At 38.4% G+C, this 21,640-nt stretch overlaps 2 protein-coding genes across 4 annotated transcripts in view; one reads left to right on the top strand and one right to left on the bottom strand.

Annotated features, from left to right (window-relative positions):
- The first annotated feature begins 675 nt into the window (after positions 1-675).
- Positions 676-21,640, top strand: part of RRP1 (ribosomal RNA processing 1) — a 39,300-nt gene continuing 18,335 nt past the window's right edge. The window contains exons 1-5 of one of the 2 annotated variants that reach the window (XM_072614822.1): positions 676-924; positions 5,204-5,286; positions 8,959-9,016; positions 16,338-16,423; positions 17,858-17,919. In XM_072614822.1, the coding sequence (XP_072470923.1) occupies positions 792-924; positions 5,204-5,286; positions 8,959-9,016; positions 16,338-16,423; positions 17,858-17,919 (422 nt within the window). In that variant the 5' untranslated portion in view covers positions 676-791. Of the gene's footprint in view, positions 925-1,108; positions 1,372-5,203; positions 5,287-8,958; positions 9,017-16,337; positions 16,424-17,857; positions 17,920-21,640 lie in introns of those variants that run through there. The other variant, XM_072614823.1, reaches the window with a different exon arrangement.
- Positions 12,152-13,540, bottom strand: LOC140507004 (protein FAM3C). 2 transcript variants are annotated; one of them, XM_072614824.1, is made up of 2 exons: positions 13,433-13,540; positions 12,152-13,349 (listed from the first exon to the last, which is right to left on the bottom strand). In XM_072614824.1, exon 2 carries the CDS (start codon positions 13,302-13,304, stop codon positions 12,627-12,629), a length of 678 nt encoding a protein of 225 aa, XP_072470925.1. In that variant the 5' UTR covers positions 13,305-13,349; positions 13,433-13,540; the 3' UTR covers positions 12,152-12,626. The 2 variants fall into 2 exon arrangements, with proteins under 2 accessions (XP_072470925.1, XP_072470926.1); XM_072614825.1 differs by having other exon boundaries at positions 13,415-13,535.

The raw sequence follows: 21,640 nt of genomic DNA, 5'->3' as shown, positions 1-21,640 counted from the left end.
CAGCACAAAGTAAAGGTAGGATGTGCAAATTTGGAGTATTCCCAAATATTCACACGGACTATCTGTGCCCAACCTGTGGTAGAGCATTCCGAGCTCCTATTGGTTTGATCTACCAGTTGGACACGCTGAAATTTCACTTTACAATGGTGATGTCATTTTGGTCCTCTTGGAGAATGAAGGACAACAACCAACTGATATGTTATATATGAAAGTGATTCCCAAATAGATAAGTGTGGCTTAAAGAAGGGATGTAAATATATTAATATATAATCTGTGATCATGAGGATCTCTGAGAAATTCCACTGATAACTCCTTTGAAATAGGTTGCAGTTGATAATAGGGTATTGTATTGAGCTGGCCACAGCCCAAGATCTTCTGAAAGGAAGCCTTTAGGGTGGATGCATTGGCCAGTTCAAGTCAATCAGTTAAGATTCTCCAGCCAACACAGCTTTGTGGGGGAGCCCGGGGATACCACCCAATGCTCCATTTCTGCCAACCCAACCCTGGGTCAGCCCTGGAATTTACTAAGCTGTGCACAGGAAGTGAGAAATGCAGATCGCGCTCCTCTTAACGGCCCCAGAGGCTACTGGTAAACTGAGTAAGAACTAGCCGTTAGAGGTCACCCTTCTCCCTGGGCGAGCAGGTGCACGTTTCCGAGGCTGCCCTGCAGGCGGCGCTCTCCCCCTCCCTCTCCCACGTGACGCCGCGCCGGGGTCGCTTTGACGTCATCTCCGCGAGACGCCTCTTCGTCGCTCCTCTTCTCCCCGGTGCTTGGGGAGCTTCTCGCCGTCATGTCTCCGGCACCGGAGCTTCCTTCGGAAATCCAGCTGGCGCAGCGGCTGGCCGGCAACGAGAAGACGACCCGGGACCGTGCGGTGAGGAAGCTCCGGAGATATATCCACGCCAAGACCGCAGCGGCCTCAGGTGGGCCTCCGGGGCGCTGAGCGGCGGCGGCACGTGGCCTGGGGCCGCCGCGGGGAAGGCGGAGGGCTTTGGGGGTGGCCGTCGTCGTGGGGGGAGGGGGGAGGGGAGGCGAGAGAGAGGGGGCGGGGGGCGGGGGCGGAGCGGATGGGGGAAGCGCGCAGGCGTCCTCGCGGAGCTGCGGGGAGGGGACGAGCCTTCGTGGGGGGGCGGGGGAGGCCTGGGGTGACTGTCGTTGGGGATGCTCTTGTAAGGATTCAGGCCCCCCCTCTCTGGGGGCTTGCGGAGGCCGGCCGGGGCTGAGTCGGGATTAGAACCCGGGTCTCTGACTCCCACCCTAAATCCGTAAGGCGAGGATGACGGCGATAGACAACGGGGGGTTTTACCTCCTGGCGCTGGTGCCCGTTTCCAAAAATGGAGGTGGCGGAGCCATGGGCTAGCAAGATAAAAGTGGGCTGTTATTATTTTTACATTTTAAGGGTCTTCTTAAGGGGAAAAATGTGATTTACTAAACAAGGATCATGAAGTGGCGGCTGTGGCTCAGACGGTCTGTGAACATTTATTAAGCCCCTGCTGTGTGCCAGGTTCTGTTCTTCAGAGTGCGGTGAATGGCAGAAAACTGCCCGATCTCAGGAGGCTTTTGGGGTGGGGGAGGACACAGCGTGCCCAGTAACATGGGCAGCGAACCAGCGAGCGGTGCCTGCTCTGTGTCAGGCTTGGCATCAAGTGGGGCAGACTCAAGGAAAGGTGCACAAAGCGAGATCCAGGGGAGCAGGAAGCGTGGAGAGTAATCAGGATTCTTGGGGTGGAGATAACGGTAAAAGCTAGCTAGCCTTCACATAGCACCGTAAGGTTTGCAGAGTTCTTTGTAAATACCTCCTCTTTATCCTCACCGCTCGGAGACAGATGAAGAGACTGAGGCAGGCAGGTGAAGTGACTTGCCCAGAGTCACACAGCATCGATTTGGGCTGGGACTCCAAGAGACTGGCCAGGAGACAGACATAAGGAGTAAGAACATTTTAAGTATGAGAGACAGCCCCAGGTGGAGGAGGAAGGAAGGTATAAGAAGACTCCAGAGATAGTAAGGGGCCAGGTTATGGAGGGCTTTAAAAACCAAAGAGTGCATTTTATATCTGATCCTAGAGCTAATGGGGTGCTGCTGGACTCTGTTCCCTAGGGGTGTGTGAGGTGCAGGTGAGACCTTGGATAGGTGAGAGGAGGAGGGGGAAGGCTTTTCATTTTATGTGTTTTGTATGTTACGTAGTTGTTGCATGTTGCATGTTGTCTCATCCATTAGAATTGTGAGTTTCTTCAGGGTCATCTTTCTTTGCATCTTTGTTTTATGCATAATAAGTTCTTAATAAATGTTTGTTGACTGGCCAACTAAGAGACTGGCTCTTGCAGTCATTCAGACTTGAGGTGATGAGGACCTGCACCAGGATGGTGGCAGTGTCAGAGGAGGGAAGGGGCTGCTTATGTTATCACTAAGGTACCCTGTTGTTGTGTTCATCCTTTGCTTTCGAAGACCATGCCGTCAGAGCAATGACGACATGACTTGCACTTGACTTGTTTTGAATGAGGGAGGGCTGTGCAGATCACCAGCCTTGGTGCCTCCTGAGCCGTCTGGGTCCAGTGATGATCAGACATTCATCAGGATGACTGGAGAAGGCACAGGATGTAACGGGAGACCTTAGCCTTTTTAGGCTGAGGCCTGGTAGTGTCTTAAACCTAATGACTTTTGTTTGGGACGTAATCCCAAACTGGCATTCAAGAACTATATCTGATGGACCCTTGTTTGAACCTCCCCAAGATTTGGGGTAACTTACAGAATTGGGGATATGGAACAGTGTGTTCCACACTCCACTTTTTATGCCGTGTCCCAGAAAATACTTAGAGAGTTGATTAGGGAAGTCCCCTAATTCAGTGAGATGCTTCTTTCTCCCTCCTGGCCAATCAGTTTGTCCAGAATACAGTTTGTGAACTTGCCATGGATGGAGGTAACGCATTAGTCATAGCCTTTGCTGAAAGGAGGAGAATTTCTCCGGTCCCTGCAAATGGGGCTTTCCTAACATACTTGGCAGTATGATCATAGCTTCATAGCTTGAGGAAAAAGAAAATTGCGGCCTTGCCAAGGTCACACAACAAAGTAGTGTGTACCGGAGGCAGAGTTTGAAACCACATTCTCCGATTTCAGAGCCACTTGATGTCAGTCTTGTATTTTGCTGCCTCTTCAGTTCATCAGGGAATACGAACTGAGCCTCTCTTGATTTTTTCTTTTCCTTTTTTTCTCCCTTGGATTTCAGATTGAAGAGAAGGGATTGGGATGAGGTGGGGTGGAGATTTCCTTCCCTCCAGACCTCTGAAGGAGCAGAAAATGATGACTTTCAGGAAAAGTACATGGCCCACAAGCTTTGTTTGTCCAGGCAAACCTGGGGGTGGGATAGGGTGTATGGCGAGAGAGTGAGGAGAGTGGTTCTTGCTTCTTTATTTCCTAGCTGTTTCATTCTGCCTTTTTCTTTTCTGAAAACAGATCAGAGACTAGAGTTTCTTATAATAGTCTTTTTCTTTCCTCAGGCTTATAAGTCTCAATACCTAGAATACTTTACCTTCTCACCTATATCTATTAAAATGCTTAGCTTCCTCAACTCAGCTCACCTGTCACCTCCTTCAAGAGGTCTTTGCTGCCTTCGCAATAATTCATCCCATTCATAAACCATAATTTTGTTTAACCATTCCCCAGTTGATATGAACCCACTTTGGTTTCCAGTTCTTTGCAACAACAAAGTATAACTACATTTCCTTTGTTCTTGATCTCCTTAGAGTATCGTGGTGGTATCCCTGGGTCAGAAAGTGTGCATACTTATTTGACTTTGAGGGTATTGGCCTAAATTGCTTTTCAGAATGGTGGAATTAATCAAATATACAGGTTAATCACCAGTACATTAGTGTACCTGCCTTCCGATGGCCCTTCCAACAATTGTCATTTTCCTTTTTTGTTATTTTTTGCTAGCCAATGAGTGTAAAGGGAAGCTCAGTCATTTTAATTTACATTTTTCTCATCATTAATTTTTTTGGAGCATTTTTTTCGTGTGGTACTATGGGCTCTGATAGGTTTTTGACTTATTTTGCTCAGAATCAAGCCTTTTTACCTCACTTCCTAACCACCAGCTCCAAACTGTGCTGCTGGTCATTCACTTCCCTCCTTTTGCTCCCTTTTGTGTGTTATATGCCTGAATTAAAATGTAAGCTACTTGAGGTTGGAGGTTGTCTTGGTTGTATTTGTATCCACAAACTTAACCCAGTGTGCTGCATACAGCACTTAATAAATGCTTTCTCTCTCCATCTCTAGCTTTGTCTCTATCTTATTTCCCTATGTATGGAATGCACTTTGGCCTCAGTTCTTTCTGAATTGGGGTGAAGTGGGAGGATAGTGATAGTTACACAGAAGAGAGTATTAATATCACTGATTTTTTTAAAGTCTCTACCGAGTTTTAGGTTAGATATCACCTCTTCTGTTAGTGTTTCAGCCCCTCATCAAAGTTTCCTAAAGTGCTAGTCAGTCTTTGCCCTGCTTTATATTATATTTATCTGTGTACATATTATGTCCTCCTCAAAAGACTATAATCTCTCTAGGGAATGTTTTGTCTTTATATACCAGTACCTAGTGAAGTACTTTGCAAGTAATAGATACTTAATATTTGAATTGAACTTAAATTCATTTGAATTTGAATTACTCCCAAATGCAGAGAGGCTGTTCTAAGGTTCTAGTGTTAAGGGCATTCTGCTTATTTAATGTAGATATTGCTGATTATTTATTCTAAGGAAAAAAACTTTGAATTTGTATTCAGAATAAATTTGGGATCATCTTGGAGTGGGGAGTATGAAAATCATTCTCTAATGAGTTCTATTCGTTTGCAAACACAGAACATAATAGTAAAAATTTATATTACTTGAGGTTTTCAAATAGATATATTATCTCATTTGTTTGTGAGGTAGGTTATTATATCATTTTACAAAGGAAGAAACTGAGGGCTAAGAGGTAAAAGTCAGGTTCAAATTTAGATTTTCCTGACTCCAAGTCATTTCAGTATACCATCTGATGTCTAGGAGAAACTGACTTTTTAAAATCCTGATGTTTTCTTTTGTGAGCACAGTGCTTACCTGTTAAATTGTTGCTTTTGTGTTGGGTGTTATTCCTCCTTATGTTATAGCAGTTTCTTAATTTTGATTCGTGTGTGTGTTTATGTATATAAATTTAAATGTCATTTTTGTTTTTGTTTAGGTGGTTTCAGTCATGAAGAATTGCTAAAAATATGGAAAGGGCTTTTCTACTGTATGTGGATGCAGGACAAACCTCTCCTACAGGTGAGATCTGATTTCTTAGTTTGGGTTGAATAGTGACATTTGGAAGGAGTCTGCCTGTACTCATAGAAAGACCTGTCTAGGATAGACTCACCAGGGTGATCAATACTCATGCAAATGCAGGGAGAGAAATAAATTAGGCCAGAATTGTCAGCATCGTTGGTTTTCTATACATCTGGAGTGACTGGTACTTTAGAATAGTCTTATAGAATTCCAACTTTCTTGTTTTATAGAAGAAGGAACTGAGGCTCAGAAGGGTTAAGTCACTTGTGCAAGGTCATATAGGTAATAAGCATCAGAGTAGATCTAAACCTGGGCATTCTAACTCTTTTCCATTATACCATAGGTCAATTTGGAATGTGTATCACTTTAGGGGAAAGGTGATAGGAAGAATAACAGGGGCAGGGCTTAGCTAGCATTGAGCCCAAAGTGGGAGACAAAATTACAGAAAGGAAAATGGAAAAGTACGAAGAAATATTTTCTCCTTTTAGTTTTGCCTTGAGCCCTGATAAAAGCAGCCTCCCTCCTGGTGCCACTGAAACGATCCTATTCCAGGTCCACAGATGTTTTTCTTTTATTAATTAACATACTTTGTTTGGTTTCAGTATATAGATATATACACACTCTCTCTCACACACATACAGTTATCCTGAACTCGGCAGGCACCGACAAATAGACATGAAAAACAAAAAAGATTGTACGTGAAACTGCAAATATGTACAGCTTGAATTTGTTTAAAGTATGTAATAAATTCATCTTGTTTTATGCTTCTCAGCTTCCTTGTATTTCTTTTGCACTTCCTTTCATTGTCTTCTAGGCATTTAAAAAATTATGTGTATTTTTTCAGTCAGCAAAACTCTGTCTTCTCTGCCTCTCCCCAACCCTTCTCTTGAGATTGAAGGAAAAATAAGATCTTGTTACAAATGCGTAATCAAGAAAAACAAATGTCCACGTTGGCCTTCTGTGGTCTGAGTCTTTCACCTGTTATTAAAAGGTGGATAGCTTGTTTTATCATTAGATCTCTGGAATATTATTTGGTCATTACATTGATCAGAGTTCCTAATTCTTTCACTATTATATTTTGAGCATTGTTATATACATTCCTAGTTCTGTTACTTCACTCAGTATCACTTCATAAAACTCTGTCTAGGTGTCTTTGAAACCATCTGCTTCATCATTTCTTACAGTACAAGAATATTCCATCATATTTATATACCATAGCTTGTTTAACCATTCCCCAATTATTTAATACCTCCTTGGATCCCCATAGTTTGCTACCTCAAAAAGAGTTATAAATATTTTTGTATATTGTTAGGAATTACTTTGTTTAGGATTAATCTTTTCCTTAATATATTCGCCCTATAATTTCCTCTTTTCTGCTTTTTCTCTTATTTCCCTGTTTATTGTACCCAACTCTGTGTGTGAGTAGGTTTAGTTTTTCCTCCTTTGACCAGTTCAGATGAAAGTGAGGTGCAAGTGTCAGCTATTCTCAACCCCCCCCCCCCAATCCCATTCCCTCTTCCTTGTTTGTATAGATGTTTTATTTGTGCACTCTGATTATATGGCATAATTTTCCAAAACCTTCCTTTCCTTCTTCCTTCCTCCAGCACCCCAATATATTCCTTTTTTCCTCTCTGTTCTTAAGATCATCACATAATTGAACCACTTCAAGTGCTTGTTTAATTAGACTCCTTCTATGATCCTTGATGATGATAAAGAGTTCAGAGGTGACACCATATCCTCATATTTCAACTTAAGTCATTTATCCTTGTTTATTCCATATCATTGTTCATGTGTATTTGCCTTTTTAAAGTTTCTCTTCACTTCTGTATTTGAACTTCAGAGTTCTGGTATTTTCATCAGGGATATTTGGAAATTATATTTCACTAAAGGTCCATTTGTCCCCTGTAGCATTGTATGCAGTTTTATTGGGCAATTAATTTTTTACTGTAAACATGTATCTTTTGCTTTCTAGAATATAGTATCCCAGGTTCTCTGTTCCTTTATAGTGGTGACTCCTTAATTGTGTGTGATCCTGGCTGTGACTTTGTATTTGAATTCTGTCTGGCTACTTGCTGTATTTTTTGCTTTCACCCAGAAGTTCAGTATTTTGACTATAATCTTCCTGAGTTTTCATCTTGCATTTCTTTTAGGATGTGACTGGTGGATCTATTTCCATTTTTCTCTGTGATTCTAAGAAATCTGTACAGTTTTCTTTAAGATTTCTTGTGGTAAGATGTCCAGGCTATTTTTTGGTCATGATATTTAGGTAGTGTGATGATTATTTTGTTTTTTCTCCTCCAGCGGCTTTCCAGGTTAGTTGTTTTTGCTGTGAGAGGTACCTTATGCTTTCTTCTGCTTTTTCCTACTTTTTCAACCTTTTGAGTTAGTTTTACAGTTTCTTGTGGGTTTTTTTTGAGGGGAGGGGTGGGCAATCAAGGTTAAGTGACTTGCCCAAGGTCACATAGCTAGTACATGTGTGAGGCTAGATTGAACTCAGGTTCTACTGATTCCAGGGCTGGAACTCTTTCCACTATTTCATCTAGTTCCTCCTTAAAATTTCTTATTGCCTCATGGAAACATTCTGTACTCCCCTTATTGTGTAGTCAGGAAGACCTGGGTTTAGGTCAGGTCTCTGACCCTTAGCTCGGACAAATCACTTAAAAAAAATAACAAAAAACCCCACTCTTTGCTGCAGTTTTCTCAACTGTAAAATGACTCTTGTAATTCACCTGCCTTCTAGGGTTGTTGTGTTTATTAAATGAGATATATGTAAAGTACTTAACACAATACCTTGTGCATCATAAGCCCTTAATTTTTTTTTTATTATCAGTTCCAAATTCTCTCCGCTCCCTTCCATACCCATTGAGAAGGCAAGAAATATGGTGCTCTTTATGCATGTAAAAACATCATGCAAAACCTAAAGAAAAATAAAGTTAAAAAAAATGCTTCAATCTGTACCCAGTTCGTTAGTTCTCTTTGGAGAGAGATAGCATTTTCTATCATGAATTTTTTGTAATTATCAAGAATCATTGTATTGATCAGCATAGCTAAGTCTTTAATAGTTGATCATATTTGATCACTTTTACAATATTGCTGTTCCTGTGTACAATATTTGGCTTCTGTTTACTTTGCATCAATTTATTTAACTCTTCAGGTCTTTCTGAAACCATCCCCTTCATTGTTTTTTACAACACTTCAGTACATTCATATACCGTAACTTGCTCAGCCATTTCCCAATTGATGGGTATCCCTTTAGTTTCCAGTGTTTTGCCACCACAAAGAGCGGCTATAAATATTTTTGTACATGTAGGTCACATAGTAGGTTCTTCAAAAATGCTTGTCACTCTCTTCCTTACTCCTCCCTTTCTCCCTTCCTCCTTTCTTTCCTTCCTATCTCCATTCCTTCTCCCTCTCTTCCTGTAGCCCACTGGGCACTGTCATCTGACTTACTAATGTAGCTTTCAGACTCCTTAGGACTTCTAGGCCTTTCCATCTTCCCTGTAGCTGAATTCTTTTTTTACATGTTGTCTCCCCCTCAAGTGAGCTCCTTGAGAACAGGAACTGGCTCTGTGCACAGTGCTTGTCATACAGTAAGCAATTACTTTTTTTTTATTCAGTAGAACCATATTTGTGTAGTGACCAGGGAATTTTTTGTTTTGTTTTTCTGCACAGGAGGAACTTGGAAATACAATTTCCCAGCTCATTCATGTTTTTCAGAACATAGAAACCCGTAAGTATATTGTGGCCTTATTTAAGATGTATTTTAAATGCTGAGTTTAGACCTTTGTAGACCAGAACTAATCAGTCAATAACTGGCTTCTGAAATCTATGCCAATCAATACAACCATGTCATAGATTCCCTCCTACCTGAAAGACTTAGCCAGAATTCATTCATTCTTTCTCTCTCTTTCTCTTCCTTTCTTTCCCTTCCCTTTCCTTCCCTTCCCTTTCTTTACCTCCTTTCCTCCCTCCCTTCCTTCCTTCCCTTCTTTCCTTTTCTTCCCTTCCTTCCCTCCTTCCTTCCTTTTCCCCAAACCTTACATTCAGTGTACTCTGAAGCCCATAGATGGACAGTAGGTCCCTGCCCACTTACTGGCTGCCTTAGACTGATTATCAGTAGTAACAGTTTCTCTTTCCTTCCCACCTTGATTTAGTCATTTTTTTCTTTTCATCATTAAATGGGCCATTCTGTCACTACTTCTTAAACAGGCCTATTCACTGAATGCCTGTTACCTCTCTCTAAGTGAGTACCTAAAAAGACCTTATCCTAAAAAGGCCAAGATCTCCGATTGCATCCTGGGCCTTCACTCGTCATTCTGATGAATATCTGGTCACTGGACCCAGATGGCTCTGGAGGAGAAAGTAAGGCTGATGACCTGCACGGCCCTGCCTCCCTCAAAACAAAATCAAGTGCAAGTCATATCATCATTTCTCTGATGTCATGGTCTTCTTTGAAAATGAAGGATGAACACGACAAGCCAGAACCTGTAAAATATCTCAGAGGCCAGTGGAATTTTAGTCTATCTGAAAATTTTGTTTGTTTCTACTCCTTTTTTCATGGTTAATTGATGTATGGCTAATTGCCATTGAAATCCTGATACCTTTGTTGCCAGGGTCTGTTGTTTAAGCATTAATGCTCTAAAAAGAATAATATTACTTTTTAGTGAGGTATTAGCAGGTGATAATTCTGTTGCAACAGGAAATACTGGTTTTACTTCACTTCTCTTTAGGTAGGTGTAGTAGTCAAAGACCATAGCTACTGGTAACTAGAGCCAGGACTTAGATATAAACAAGGTAATTGATTACGTAGGGCATTCAACTAGCCACACTCCGGATTAAAATGTAATAGGGAAATATTTAACAAAATAAAAATTCAGTAGAATACAGGTAGTGGTAATATGTTTTTCTAAGTCAATATGCAACCTGCAGGGATCCTAATGTAAGGTTTAGTGGCTGTTTCTATTTGAGTTTGAAACTATTGACTTGGGCAATGAGAGACAGTTTTTAATATTGCCTCATATATGTACATTTTTTTTTTTTTTTTTTTTTGTACAAATGCTTAACTTGCGATTTTAATAAAGACAATTCAAACTGCATTAAAATTAAATGAACATAACTTCACTTACAATGAGATGATTTTTAAAAAACCTGAGAATGAAAGTAGTGGTAAAATTATTGCTTCCAAAGTTCAAAGTTGGCACAAATCACAGAGTATATTCACACCAAAAAAACCCTCAAAGTTACATACTATCTCCTTGTCTTTTACTTTTTAACTTCATATTTTCAAAGCTACTATTTCATAGCTTTTACATCAAAAGTAATATCACACTGCTGTTTGAATTTCTAAATTTTTATATACAATGCTAAGGTAAAAATCCAAAGGATAATGGCATAGATACATAGGTATGACTTAAAACTTGCAAGATAATAGCCCAGTAAATATCTGGAAAACGTTACTTCTGCAATTCTAACAAATTGATCAGACAACACAATAAATGTCTATATTGGAAAACCAAGAATATTTAATAATCCTTATCTGAAAGAAAACTGATGCTTTACAATCCCTGATGCTGTAAATTTTGAAACTATACTTTTAATTTACAGAACTGAGGGAACTGATGTCTCTGTGTGTGTGTATTATATATAAATATATATAGATATAAAATACATACACATATACACACATACAAACATATGTGTATGTATATATGTGCAGAATGTGGTTTTGCTTAAAGTGTCCAAAACGACAGTTATTTTACTCATGTAAAAGCATAAGGTGCATTTTTTTCTTGCTTTACATTCATCTTAGATACAAGTTACTTACTTTCCAATAAACAGTTTCCACCTTGATTTACTGCTGTTTTTGAGAAAGATTTTGAAGTACAAAGTAAAATACAAAATCTCCTAGTTTATCAGTACAAGTTATTAAAATTCTGATAGTTTTGCAACTGTTGTGTCAGCACTACATGTACCATGTAAAATGTTAACTTCTGCTAATGGTTTACTCCAAGATTATACCATTCATGCCACTTACGTAGTCTGTAAGTGATGTTGAGAAAAAAACTGAAACTCAGCAAACTGACAGTTCCAGATGTTTAAAAAAACTTGGATTTCTCATATTTTTGTGCAAAATTGAATATAAAATTATCATGATATGGTCTAACTTAAATATTTCTGAAAAAATTAACTAGCCTATTATTGGGTATTTCGAGATATACACTTAAAATTCTGAAAATACATTAGCCCTGTCAAATATCTTAACAGTTACAAAGTATTGCTGATTGTAGAGGTGCATAAATGACTGAATGCACAGAAGCTTCTCTGGCATTTGTGTTTTCTGGAAAGCTCAACCCACTCTTTCACTGACTATTTTTGCTAGAAGAAATCAAAAGTGACAAATTAGGGAGGGCATTTCATTTTTATGGATATGAGCATTCAGAATACTGGTCAAAAATTGTAGAATTTCATCAAACAAGAGTGAATGATGGTCAGAGAAATACATACAAAAATAATAATTTTAAAAATCTGTTTATTTCTATGACCACACTGCTAAACTATATCAGGGTCATTCTTTAAATGGCTGCTACAAGGTTAACTTACTTGCATCATAAATACAAATTATTTCAAGTTGTATTTCAAATCATATACATTTATACATTTCTTTTATCACTTCTTTTAGACAAAAAGGATGTTTGTGCTTTTTGCAACCTGATCTAAATTTCTATATCAAACATTCTAATTCTATATCTTAAAATCTTATTGGCCAGAAGTCTCTGTGGGATGTGAGGAAATAAGGTGGGGAAGGAATGAGGTAGAGCAGGAAGGGTATTGACTATTAGACAGCAAAGCAAAATTCCGGAATATATACAACTAGTCAAATACTTCTTTATTAAAGACTGACTACTGCCTTTAAAAGGGCAGTATATTTAAAAAAAAAAAAATTTAGCTCCCCCACCCACCCCAACAAAACTCTTTACTTTTACAATGGCCACATTCTTATAGCAATTGTATCTATAAAACAAGAGTATACCAGTTTTCATAATTTCTTCACAATGTGTGCTTAAAGACATTTCTACATCTTAAAGATGTTGTTTTTCATAACGCAATCTAAATCCTGTGCTTTTAGAGACAGTAGCTTAGAAAAGGTTCGTTATGGTGGACCTATTTACAAAGCTTATTCTTTAGGTTAGCAATAAATAATCCTGATTTGGAAGAGTGGATACTCATGCATAACTGACAAGATGGACGTATACTCTCAAAATATTTACATAGTAATATCTCCTTCATAGCATTTCCATCAATAGCGGAAAGATAATTTTCTCTAACATTCTTCATATTGTTCAGTCTTGCTTTTGGGGGATGCACCCTTCCATTTCTACAACTTCTGGCCATCCTTCATATTTGTTTGTGTCCTTGTTGTTCTTTATGTGCTGTTCAAAGGGGCTTTTTGTCTTGATACCTTTTCCACCACAGAAGACCCAGTTGTCTCTAAAATCAAGGTTGGCTATTGCTGTACTTCCCAACGAAGCAATCAGTAATCTTGCCTCATTATTGAGTTTGGTTGCTCCATCATCATATGTTCCCATTAAAACTATGGTCCCATCCTGAATAGACTTAAGGAAGTCAATAAATGGTGCCACATCTCCTCCCCACATATCAAAGTATTCAGTGCGTAATGCTTCTCCTGTTTTTCCATTTACCAATGCAACATTGATTCCTCTTCCAACATTATTCTTTACACCACTCATTAAAATATTGTCTTCCACACAAATTTTGGGACCAACAACATTAGCTGCTCCACTTGCCATTTTGAAGGCAAAATGTTTTTCCGGACAAGCTTTTGAAATTCCACATTTATATCTGGGAGGTTTTGTATAAGCTATCTGTAGTGCTGACCTTGCAAATAAATTTCCTAAATTTGAATCCAGCTTTATTTCAAATACTTGAGATATAACATAAAATGTCAGTAGAAATACTGCTACAGCAACCACCAACTTTACAGCCCCTGCCATTCTCATGTTTGCGTTTTTCAATCTATGGCACTATTTTGTTAAATAAGTATCCTGCGAGTGCGCGCGCGCGCGCGTCCGAGGGACCGACGGTCCGAGGCGAGCGGCCGTCTCCCTACCGCGCCAACGGTCTTTACCGGCGCCCGCCACCGCTCGCGTCCGGTCCCTGCCCGAGGCCGCCGGGAGTCACACGTCTCCACCTCGAATGGTCCTGGTCCTCCTCCTCCTCCTTCTCCTTCTCCTCTCCCTATATGTACATTTTTTAATAGTATTTTATTTTTTCCAAAAAATCCAGTTTTTAACATTCATATTTTTCTTTTGGCAAGGCAGTCAGGGTTAAGTGACTTGCCCAGGGTCATACAGCTTGTTAGGTGCCCAGTGTCTGGGGCTGGATTTGAACTCAGGTCCTCCTGATTCCTGGACCAGGGCTTTATCCACTGTGCCACCTAGCTGCCCTTTAACACTGATCCTTTAAAAATTTTGACTTCTAAATTTTCTCCCTCTATCCATTCCCTTCCCCCTCCCTAAAGTTTTAAGCAATTTTATATAGGCTATATATGTGTAATCATGAAAAACATTTTCATAGTAGTCATGTTGTGAAAGAAGGAGCAGATCAAAAAGAATCATGAAAAAAATAAAGTGAAAATAGTATGTTTTGATCTGCATTCAGACTCCATCATTTTTTTCTCTGGGTCTGGAAAGCCTTTTCCCTCATTAGTCCTTTGGAATTATCTTGGGTCATTGTATTGCAGAGAAGAGCCAAGTCATTCATAGTTGATCACTGCACAATGTTGCTATTACTGTTGTACATTTTTTTAATGCCAAAGTATTAGGTTCTCTTTAGGATGTAAATATATTGTAGTATGTCGAGCTGCATGGATTTATAATGAAGACTTAGCATTTCCAGTAGACAAAGGAGATAATTTTTTAAACCTTGCCTACACCTCCCAAAGGCTTTGTCTCTGCTTTTTTGGTGACCTCATACTCCCCAGTGAAAATCAGTGGAATTGTTCTGGGAGTAGTATGTAAACTGCTTTTTGTCTTTATTTTTTCTTTATTACAGGGGAAGGGGGTAAAATATTTTTGAGGAAAAAGTTTTTGTAGAAACAAAAGATATCAGAAATTCAAGAGTAAGAAGAGCCGAGCAGTAGTGGTTAGTACTTGATGTAAGGATATTTTGCCCTCTTTATATTAGCAGTAATACTGTTTTCCTGGGATAAGCATTTAAAACATGATCTAATACCTCTCAAGACTGAAGTGTCACTGCAGCTTGTTTTTTATTAAGTTATATGGGGCTGAAAAATAATAGTAAGTCACTTTACTTCCCTGGGCTTCAGTTTTTTCAGTTGTAAAGTAAGAGAGCTAGATAAAGTATCCTCTGAGGTCCCTATTGGCTCCACTTCAGGGTTCTTAACTTGGGGTCCGTGGCCTATAAATGGATTTTAGAGTCTGGAAACTTAAATGCTTAAAAAACTACATCTTTATTTTAATATGATTTTTAAATTTGTGAACCTGTGCATTTAAGATTATTTTGAGACAAAGTTCCATAAATTTCACCAGTCTGGCCATGACAAAGAAGGGCTAAGGACCCCTCCTGTAGATTTATAATCCTATGACCTTACAAAAGGAATCCAGAAAGTATTGCTAAAGATTTTGGAGGTCTGGGCAAGAAACTGAAGGGCATCTTAAGGAACCACTTGGTGTTTTCATTATTGCCATCAGTTAAATACACACTTGGGAAGAGAGATTAATTTGGGAAATAAACACCTGGTTAATAAGATGGTGTGTCCAGATGAAGTTTGGCTTTCTGGATCCTGGCTTGCAGTATAGGAATGATGTACTAAGAGCTAGTAAAACATGTGTTTGCTCTATATTTTAAAAATCTAATCAATAATGCTTTAAACCTAAAAGATAAAGAGCTGGGAAAAGGGAAAATTGCTTTATCTCTCTACCTAACTAGATGCCACTAAGATAAACTACAGTATAGGAAAAATATTTAGCAGTCGAGATAGTGCGTGATTTATAGGAGACAAAAGTCTAAGAAAGAAGCTGCCAATAAAACCCACACACAAAAGAATGAAGTATAAGTGAAAAACAAGGTGAACTAGAGATACTAATGTAAGCCCTAGTCAGTTTTATTGTTGGAAGGACAGAATATTCCATTATTCAGGGGGTTTTTTGTTATTTTTTTTTTAGCTTCTGTCCTAGTCAGTCATAAGCTGAAAGAGGCATTTTAAGGAATTTAATGAAAGAGTTATCAGTCTTTGAAATTTTGATTGACTTCTGTACATGGGCCTTGTCTCTTCACTTCCCTCTACTCCCAAATACTATTTGTATACGTACAGGTAAGACTCCTGTGATCTTCAAGATTACCCATTCTTAGTGCCTGGGTCCACCAGAAATAATGACTGTTCTTAGTCTATTGGATAGATTGATAACTGGTTTGTATATATCAGATGTAGGAGGATAGGTTATAGTATCATACACTTGTGGAAGGAAGCTTAGAAGTCATTTTGTGGTTGAGGAAACTAAGACCTAGGGAGGAGAAGTGATTTCTTCCCCGGGTCACACAGTAGTAAGCTAAGGCACTTAGCTCTAAACTCCATGATCAAGCAACTTGATCTTTACCCTGGCCATTTTCTGCCTTGTTGCCACCTGTGTTTCTTCATTCTCCACCCCCTATTTCCAAATTTGCACCTTTCCATTGACTCTCTCAGAACTTTAACCTTACCTCTGAAAAGGGCTTGTGAAATTAACTTATATATTCACCTTTTTGTAAAAATTGATTTTTTTATGCTCTTTTTTATATAATGGTCATTTTTTAGAAGTTCTCCACTTAATCCCGCCTTCTTTTGTAACAAATCAACGCACTGGTCACATTTGAAACAGTTGTTCTTTGTTCTAGGCCTCAGTCATGCATTTGTGATCAGCAGTCTTCTGAAGTCATGATTGGGCAGTACATTGTCAAAGTATTTTCTATCAATTATTTTACAGATTATTAATTGTTGATGTTAAGACTTAGAAATCTTTATTCTCCTATAGAGCACCTGTTTGTTCAGACTTTCTGGCAAACCATGAACCGTGAGTGGATTGGAATAGACAGATTGCGCCTGGATAAGTTCTATTCGGTAAGAGATTTGCTTATATGCATTCTCCATTCTAAGTAGGTTGGCTTATATTTGTGTTAGGGAGAAGTTTAGCTCCCTAGTTTGCTTCCTCATAGTTGTTATTTAGTTTTAATAGTGTTGCTGAGAAGAAAAAGGGGATGTGGCCTATAGTTCTGCCTCTAGGAAAGTATATCCTGTGCTTTGAAACAGAATGTTTCTTACCTAACTAATCATTTATTCAATGCCATCCAAATTAAATTACTTAAAAAAAATTTTACTTTGGTAGAAAAAATAACAACAGAGTTCATTTGGAAGAACAAAAGGCCAGGAATTTCAGACACCAGAGAAAAACGATGTAAAGAAAGGAGATTCAGCATTAGATCATAAACTGTTATATCATAAGGCAAGATCATTGTCGAAGTGTACAATGGATAATTTTGATTATTTTAAGTTAAAATTTCTTGTATAAATAAAATCAATGTAGCCAAGAATAGAATAGAAGGAATGCAAAAAGGAGAAAACTTTCATAGACAGTTTGTCAGGGTGTGATTGTGTTGAAATACTGCTGTAGGTTAGGAAATAATGAGCCGATTTATTTAAAGAAACATTGGAAGATTTGGCCCGATGAAGGAACATACTGTCCACCTCCAGAGAAAGAGGTGACAAGTGGAAGTTTGTATATATGTGTGTATGTTTATAGGGGGATGTGTGTGTGTATCCACTTTTAATTGTAGCCTTTTTTGGAGAGGGGAGAGAAGAGGAAAAAAAGTGCACAGCAGAGAATGAAAGAAAACCTTCCTTTTGTAAACAATGTTTTGTAAACAATGTGTAGTATTTATTTTACAGTTTTCTTGAAATGGAAATGTGTAGTTTTATGTTAAATCTTCTCATGTTCTGCATACATGGAAATGTTTTTTTTCCTTTTCTCATTTTGTATTAAGTTTAAAAAGAATAAAAAATTTAAAGAAAAAAATTGAATTCTCCTTTTAGGATAAGGTGGCCAAAATTGATGTGTTCTGCCCTAACATAGGAGCCTTTGGTGGTTGACCACATAGCATGAAATGAAAGAAGTGAATGCATAAAATTCATTGTAAAAGGCAAATGTGGAAGCAGCTCAAGTATCCTGCTACTAGCCCTGGTCAGGAAAAAAGTTGCCTAATCATCTTGGTTGAGTTTAGGTGCTAGATAAAAAGGTTTATGAGAAGTTTCTTCCCCAAGCTTTAAGAGAAGCTAGCCTCCCTCCAGAAAGAAAACTGATACTTGTTGCCTTAGTTACAGTGTTGGTTACAAGGAGAATTTCCATATCTGACCATGACCTTAAAACTTTTAGCACTGGGAAGGTTGGAACTGTAAGATAGATGGCCTAATTACGTGGTGGTGACTACCCCACTTTTATTTTTGTGGTAAAGCCTATGTTTATATTTCTCTTTTACTAATTCTTCTTTTGTATCAAAGCTAATGCGCCTGCTTTTGAACCAGTCCTTCGAGGCATTAAAAAGAAATGGATGGGAGGAAAGGTGAGTAAATTCTGTTATAGAGTGATTGGTACCATCACACAATGAAACCCCCAGAACAAAGCACTCATTTTATAACTTTAACTAATTCCGATATTACAAGGTTGGTTTTTTTGTTTGTTTGTTTTTTTGTTAAAAGAACAATTTATTTTAAAGGGAGATAGGGTCACAAAAAATAGGTATGAATTTTGGGTTGGATGATCTGAAATATTTTTAGGAAAATATGGACCAATCACATCTAAATTATGAAAACTTTTCTTTCATACCTGAAGTTTCAAAAAGCACTTTCCTCAAAATTCCCTGTGAGATAGGTATTAAAAATATAATTACCACCATACTTTAGATGAGGAAACTGAAGTTCCAGTGGGTGTAATGACTGACCTACTCATGATCACATAGTAGAGGATAGGGTTTGGAATCAGGACCAGATATTGGGACTCTAAATTTAGTTTTCTTTATAGTATGATACGAGGTTGTATGGATTAGGAAATGACTAAATAAAGGTGATACATGAACATAAGTCAGTATTTCTGTGCTGTAAGAAACAACGTCTGTGATGAATACAGAGAAGCATAGACTTAGATGATCGTCTTTTGCAGTCAAGAATACAGTGTACACAGTGACAACAATGTAAATGGAAAGAACTATCACAAAAAAAAAATCACAGTGAATGTTGCAAAATTACAAAGAATAAACATAGCCCTAAAGAAGTGATTAAAAGAGTGAAAGACATTCCAACCCTGTTCCTTTGCAGAGGTTGGAGGGGTGTGGGTATAGAATATCGCATGTATTTTCAGATTTTTCCTTAAGATGTAGGAATCAGTTGTAGTGATCTTTTTTTAGTTCCTTTTTTCTTTGAAAAAGTATTGCTTGTAAAATAGGATGTCTCTGGGAGGAGGAAAGGACAGGAATGTTGTCAGAAATTTTGATCATGTTAAAAACAAAATATATCAGTAAAAATTAATTTTTAAAAGAAAATACTTAAGAAATTAGCAGCAGACATGCATTCAGTGTTCAGCCAACAATTCAGACTTTCATAAAGTGAATTAGATGATTGGCCCGTCTGAAAAAAACTTTAAATAATAAATAATAGCATTGTAAAATAGGAGTATATGAGGCAGCAAGATGGACTGGAAAGTGCATGAATAGTCATGCACTATTGGGTTTGAACCCTGTATCTCATCATCTTGATCAACTCATTTAACCTCTCTGAGTCTCATTTTCCTTCTCTATAATATGGAGATAATAATATCTACCTTATAGGGTTTTTTCTAAGGTTCAAATATATATGTATATAATATAATAATAAAAAAATATATAAAACTCTTTGTAGACCTTAAGTACTATATAAATTTTATTTGCAAAAATTCAAATTTTCATATACTCAACTTTAGTAATTGGTCCTGTTTGTCATTTTATAGTCTATCATTTTTTTTATGATTGTCATCTCCATTTTATTTTTTAAAATTAATTTATTTATTTTTAGTTTTCAACATTCACTTCCATAAGATTTTGAGTTCCAAATTTTCTCCCTGTGTCTCCCTTCCACCCACCCCAAGACAGAATGCATTCTGATTACCCTTTCCCCCAATCTGTCCTCCCCTCCATCACACACCTCCCCTCTCTTATTCCTGTCTCCTCTACCTTCTTGTTGGGCAAGATAGATCTCTGTACCCGATTGCTTGTACAGTTGCATGCAGAAGCAGTCCTTGACATTCATTTTTAAAACTTTGAGTTCCAATCTCTCTCCCTTTTTCCCCATCCATCCCCACTGAGAGGGCAAGCAGTTCAGTATAGGTTATACATGTGTAGTCATGCAAAACACTTCCATGACAGTCATGTTGTGAAAGACTATATTTCCCCCCATCCTATCCTGTCCATCATTTATTCTGTTCTCTCTTTTGACCCTGTCCCTCCTCAAAAGTGTTTGTTTCTAATTACCCCCTCCTCCCATTTACCTTCCCTTCTATCATTTCCCCCCCTTATTCCTTCTCCCCTACTTTCTGTAGTGTAAGATAAATTTTCGTACCAAATTGAGTGTGCCTGTTATTCCCTCCTTAAGCCAAAAGTGAGAAGAGTAAGGTTCACTCTTTCCCTCTCACCTCCCCCCTCTTCCCCTCCATTGAAAAAGCTTTTTCTTGCCTCTTTTATATGAGAGATGATTTATCCCTTTCTGCTTCTCCCAATATATTCCTCTCTCACCTCTTATTTTTATTTTTTTAGATATCATCCCTTCCTATTCAACTCACCCTTTGCCCTCTATCTATATGTGTATAATCCCTCCAACTACCTGAGAAAATCTCAAGAGTTACAAATATTATCTTTCCATGTAGGAATAGTCCCTTATGATTTTCCTTTCCTGTGTACCTTTTCATGCTTCTCTTGATTCTTATGTTTGAACATCACATTTTCTATTCAGCTCTGGTCTATTCTTCAAGAATGCTTGAAAACCCTTTATTTCATTGAATGACCACTTTGTCCCTTGAAGTGATTCTTGGTTTTAATCCTAGCTTCTTTGACCTCTGGAATATCATATTCCAAGCCCTTCGATCCCTTAATGTAGAAGCTGCTAGATTTTGTGTTATCCTGATCCACAGTACTTGAATTGTTTCTTTCTGGCTGCTTGCAATATTTTCTTCTTGACCTGGAAACTCTGGAATTTGGCTACAGTACTCCTAGGAGTTTTCCCTTTGGGATCTCTTTCAGGAGGCAGTTGGTGGATTCTTTAAATATCTCTTTTAACTTCTGGTTCTAGAATATCAGGTCAGTTTTCTTTGATAATTTCTTGAAAGATGATTTCTAGGCTCTTTTTTTTTGATCATGGCTTTCAGATAGTCTAATAATTTTAAAGTTGTCTCTCCTGGATCTATTTTCCAGGTCAGTTGTTTTTCCAATGAGATTTCACATTGTCTGCTATTTTTCTATTCTTTTGGTTTTGTTTTACAATTTCTTGATTTTTGATAAAGTCATTACCTTCCATCTGTTCCATTCTCATCTTTAAGGAATTATTTTCTTCAGTGAGCTTTTGGATCTCTTTTTCCATCTAGCCAATTCTGCTTTTTAAGGCATTCTTCTTCTCATTAACTTAGATCTCTTTTGCCATTTTAGTTAGTCTATTTTTTAAGGTGTTATTTTCTTCAGCACTTTTTTGGGTCTCCTTTAGCAAGCAGTTTTTCATGATTTGCTTGCATTACTCTCATTTCTCTTCCCATTTTTTTCTCTACTTCTCTTACTTGATTTTCAGAATCCTTTCTGAGCTCCTCCATGGCCTGAGACCAATTCATATTTTCTTGGAGGCTTTGGATGGAGGATCTCTGACTTGTTTTCTTCTGTTTGTATGCTTTGGTCTTCCTTGTCACCAAAGTAAGATTCTGTAGTCTGATTCTTTTTCTGTTTTTTGCTCATTTCCCCATCACTTGACTTTTGAGCTCTTTGTCAAGGTAGTTCTCTCCTTCCACTAGGAGTGTAGGGAGGGGGAGGGAGGGGGTAGAGTGGGGTGGATACCGTCAGCTGCTTCATCCCTCTGCAGTCTGTGGGCCTAGAGCTCCAGAAACAGCTACTGCTGTTCTTTCACCTCCTCTTTCTCCCTGGGGCTGGACCACTCTCGCACAGGTCTGACAGGTTTTTTCCACTGACCTTCCATTTTGTCCTCTGTTTTGGGGTTGTGAGGTCTGGAGATTGCCACAAATGCCAGAGATTCAGTCCCTACCCCTCACCCCCACTT

The sequence above is a fragment of the Notamacropus eugenii genome, chromosome 5 (genome assembly GCF_028372415.1).
Source record: "Notamacropus eugenii isolate mMacEug1 chromosome 5, mMacEug1.pri_v2, whole genome shotgun sequence".
NCBI classification, from domain to species: Eukaryota; Metazoa; Chordata; class Mammalia; order Diprotodontia; family Macropodidae; genus Notamacropus; species Notamacropus eugenii.
This window is presented reverse-complemented; position numbering and strand designations above follow the sequence as displayed.

Bases quoted from the DNA above. Each gene is read 5' to 3' on its own strand.
- LOC140507004 (XM_072614824.1), bottom strand. From the start codon at position 13,304: ATGAGAATGGCAGGGGCTGTAAAGTTGGTGGTTGCTGTAGCAGTATTT.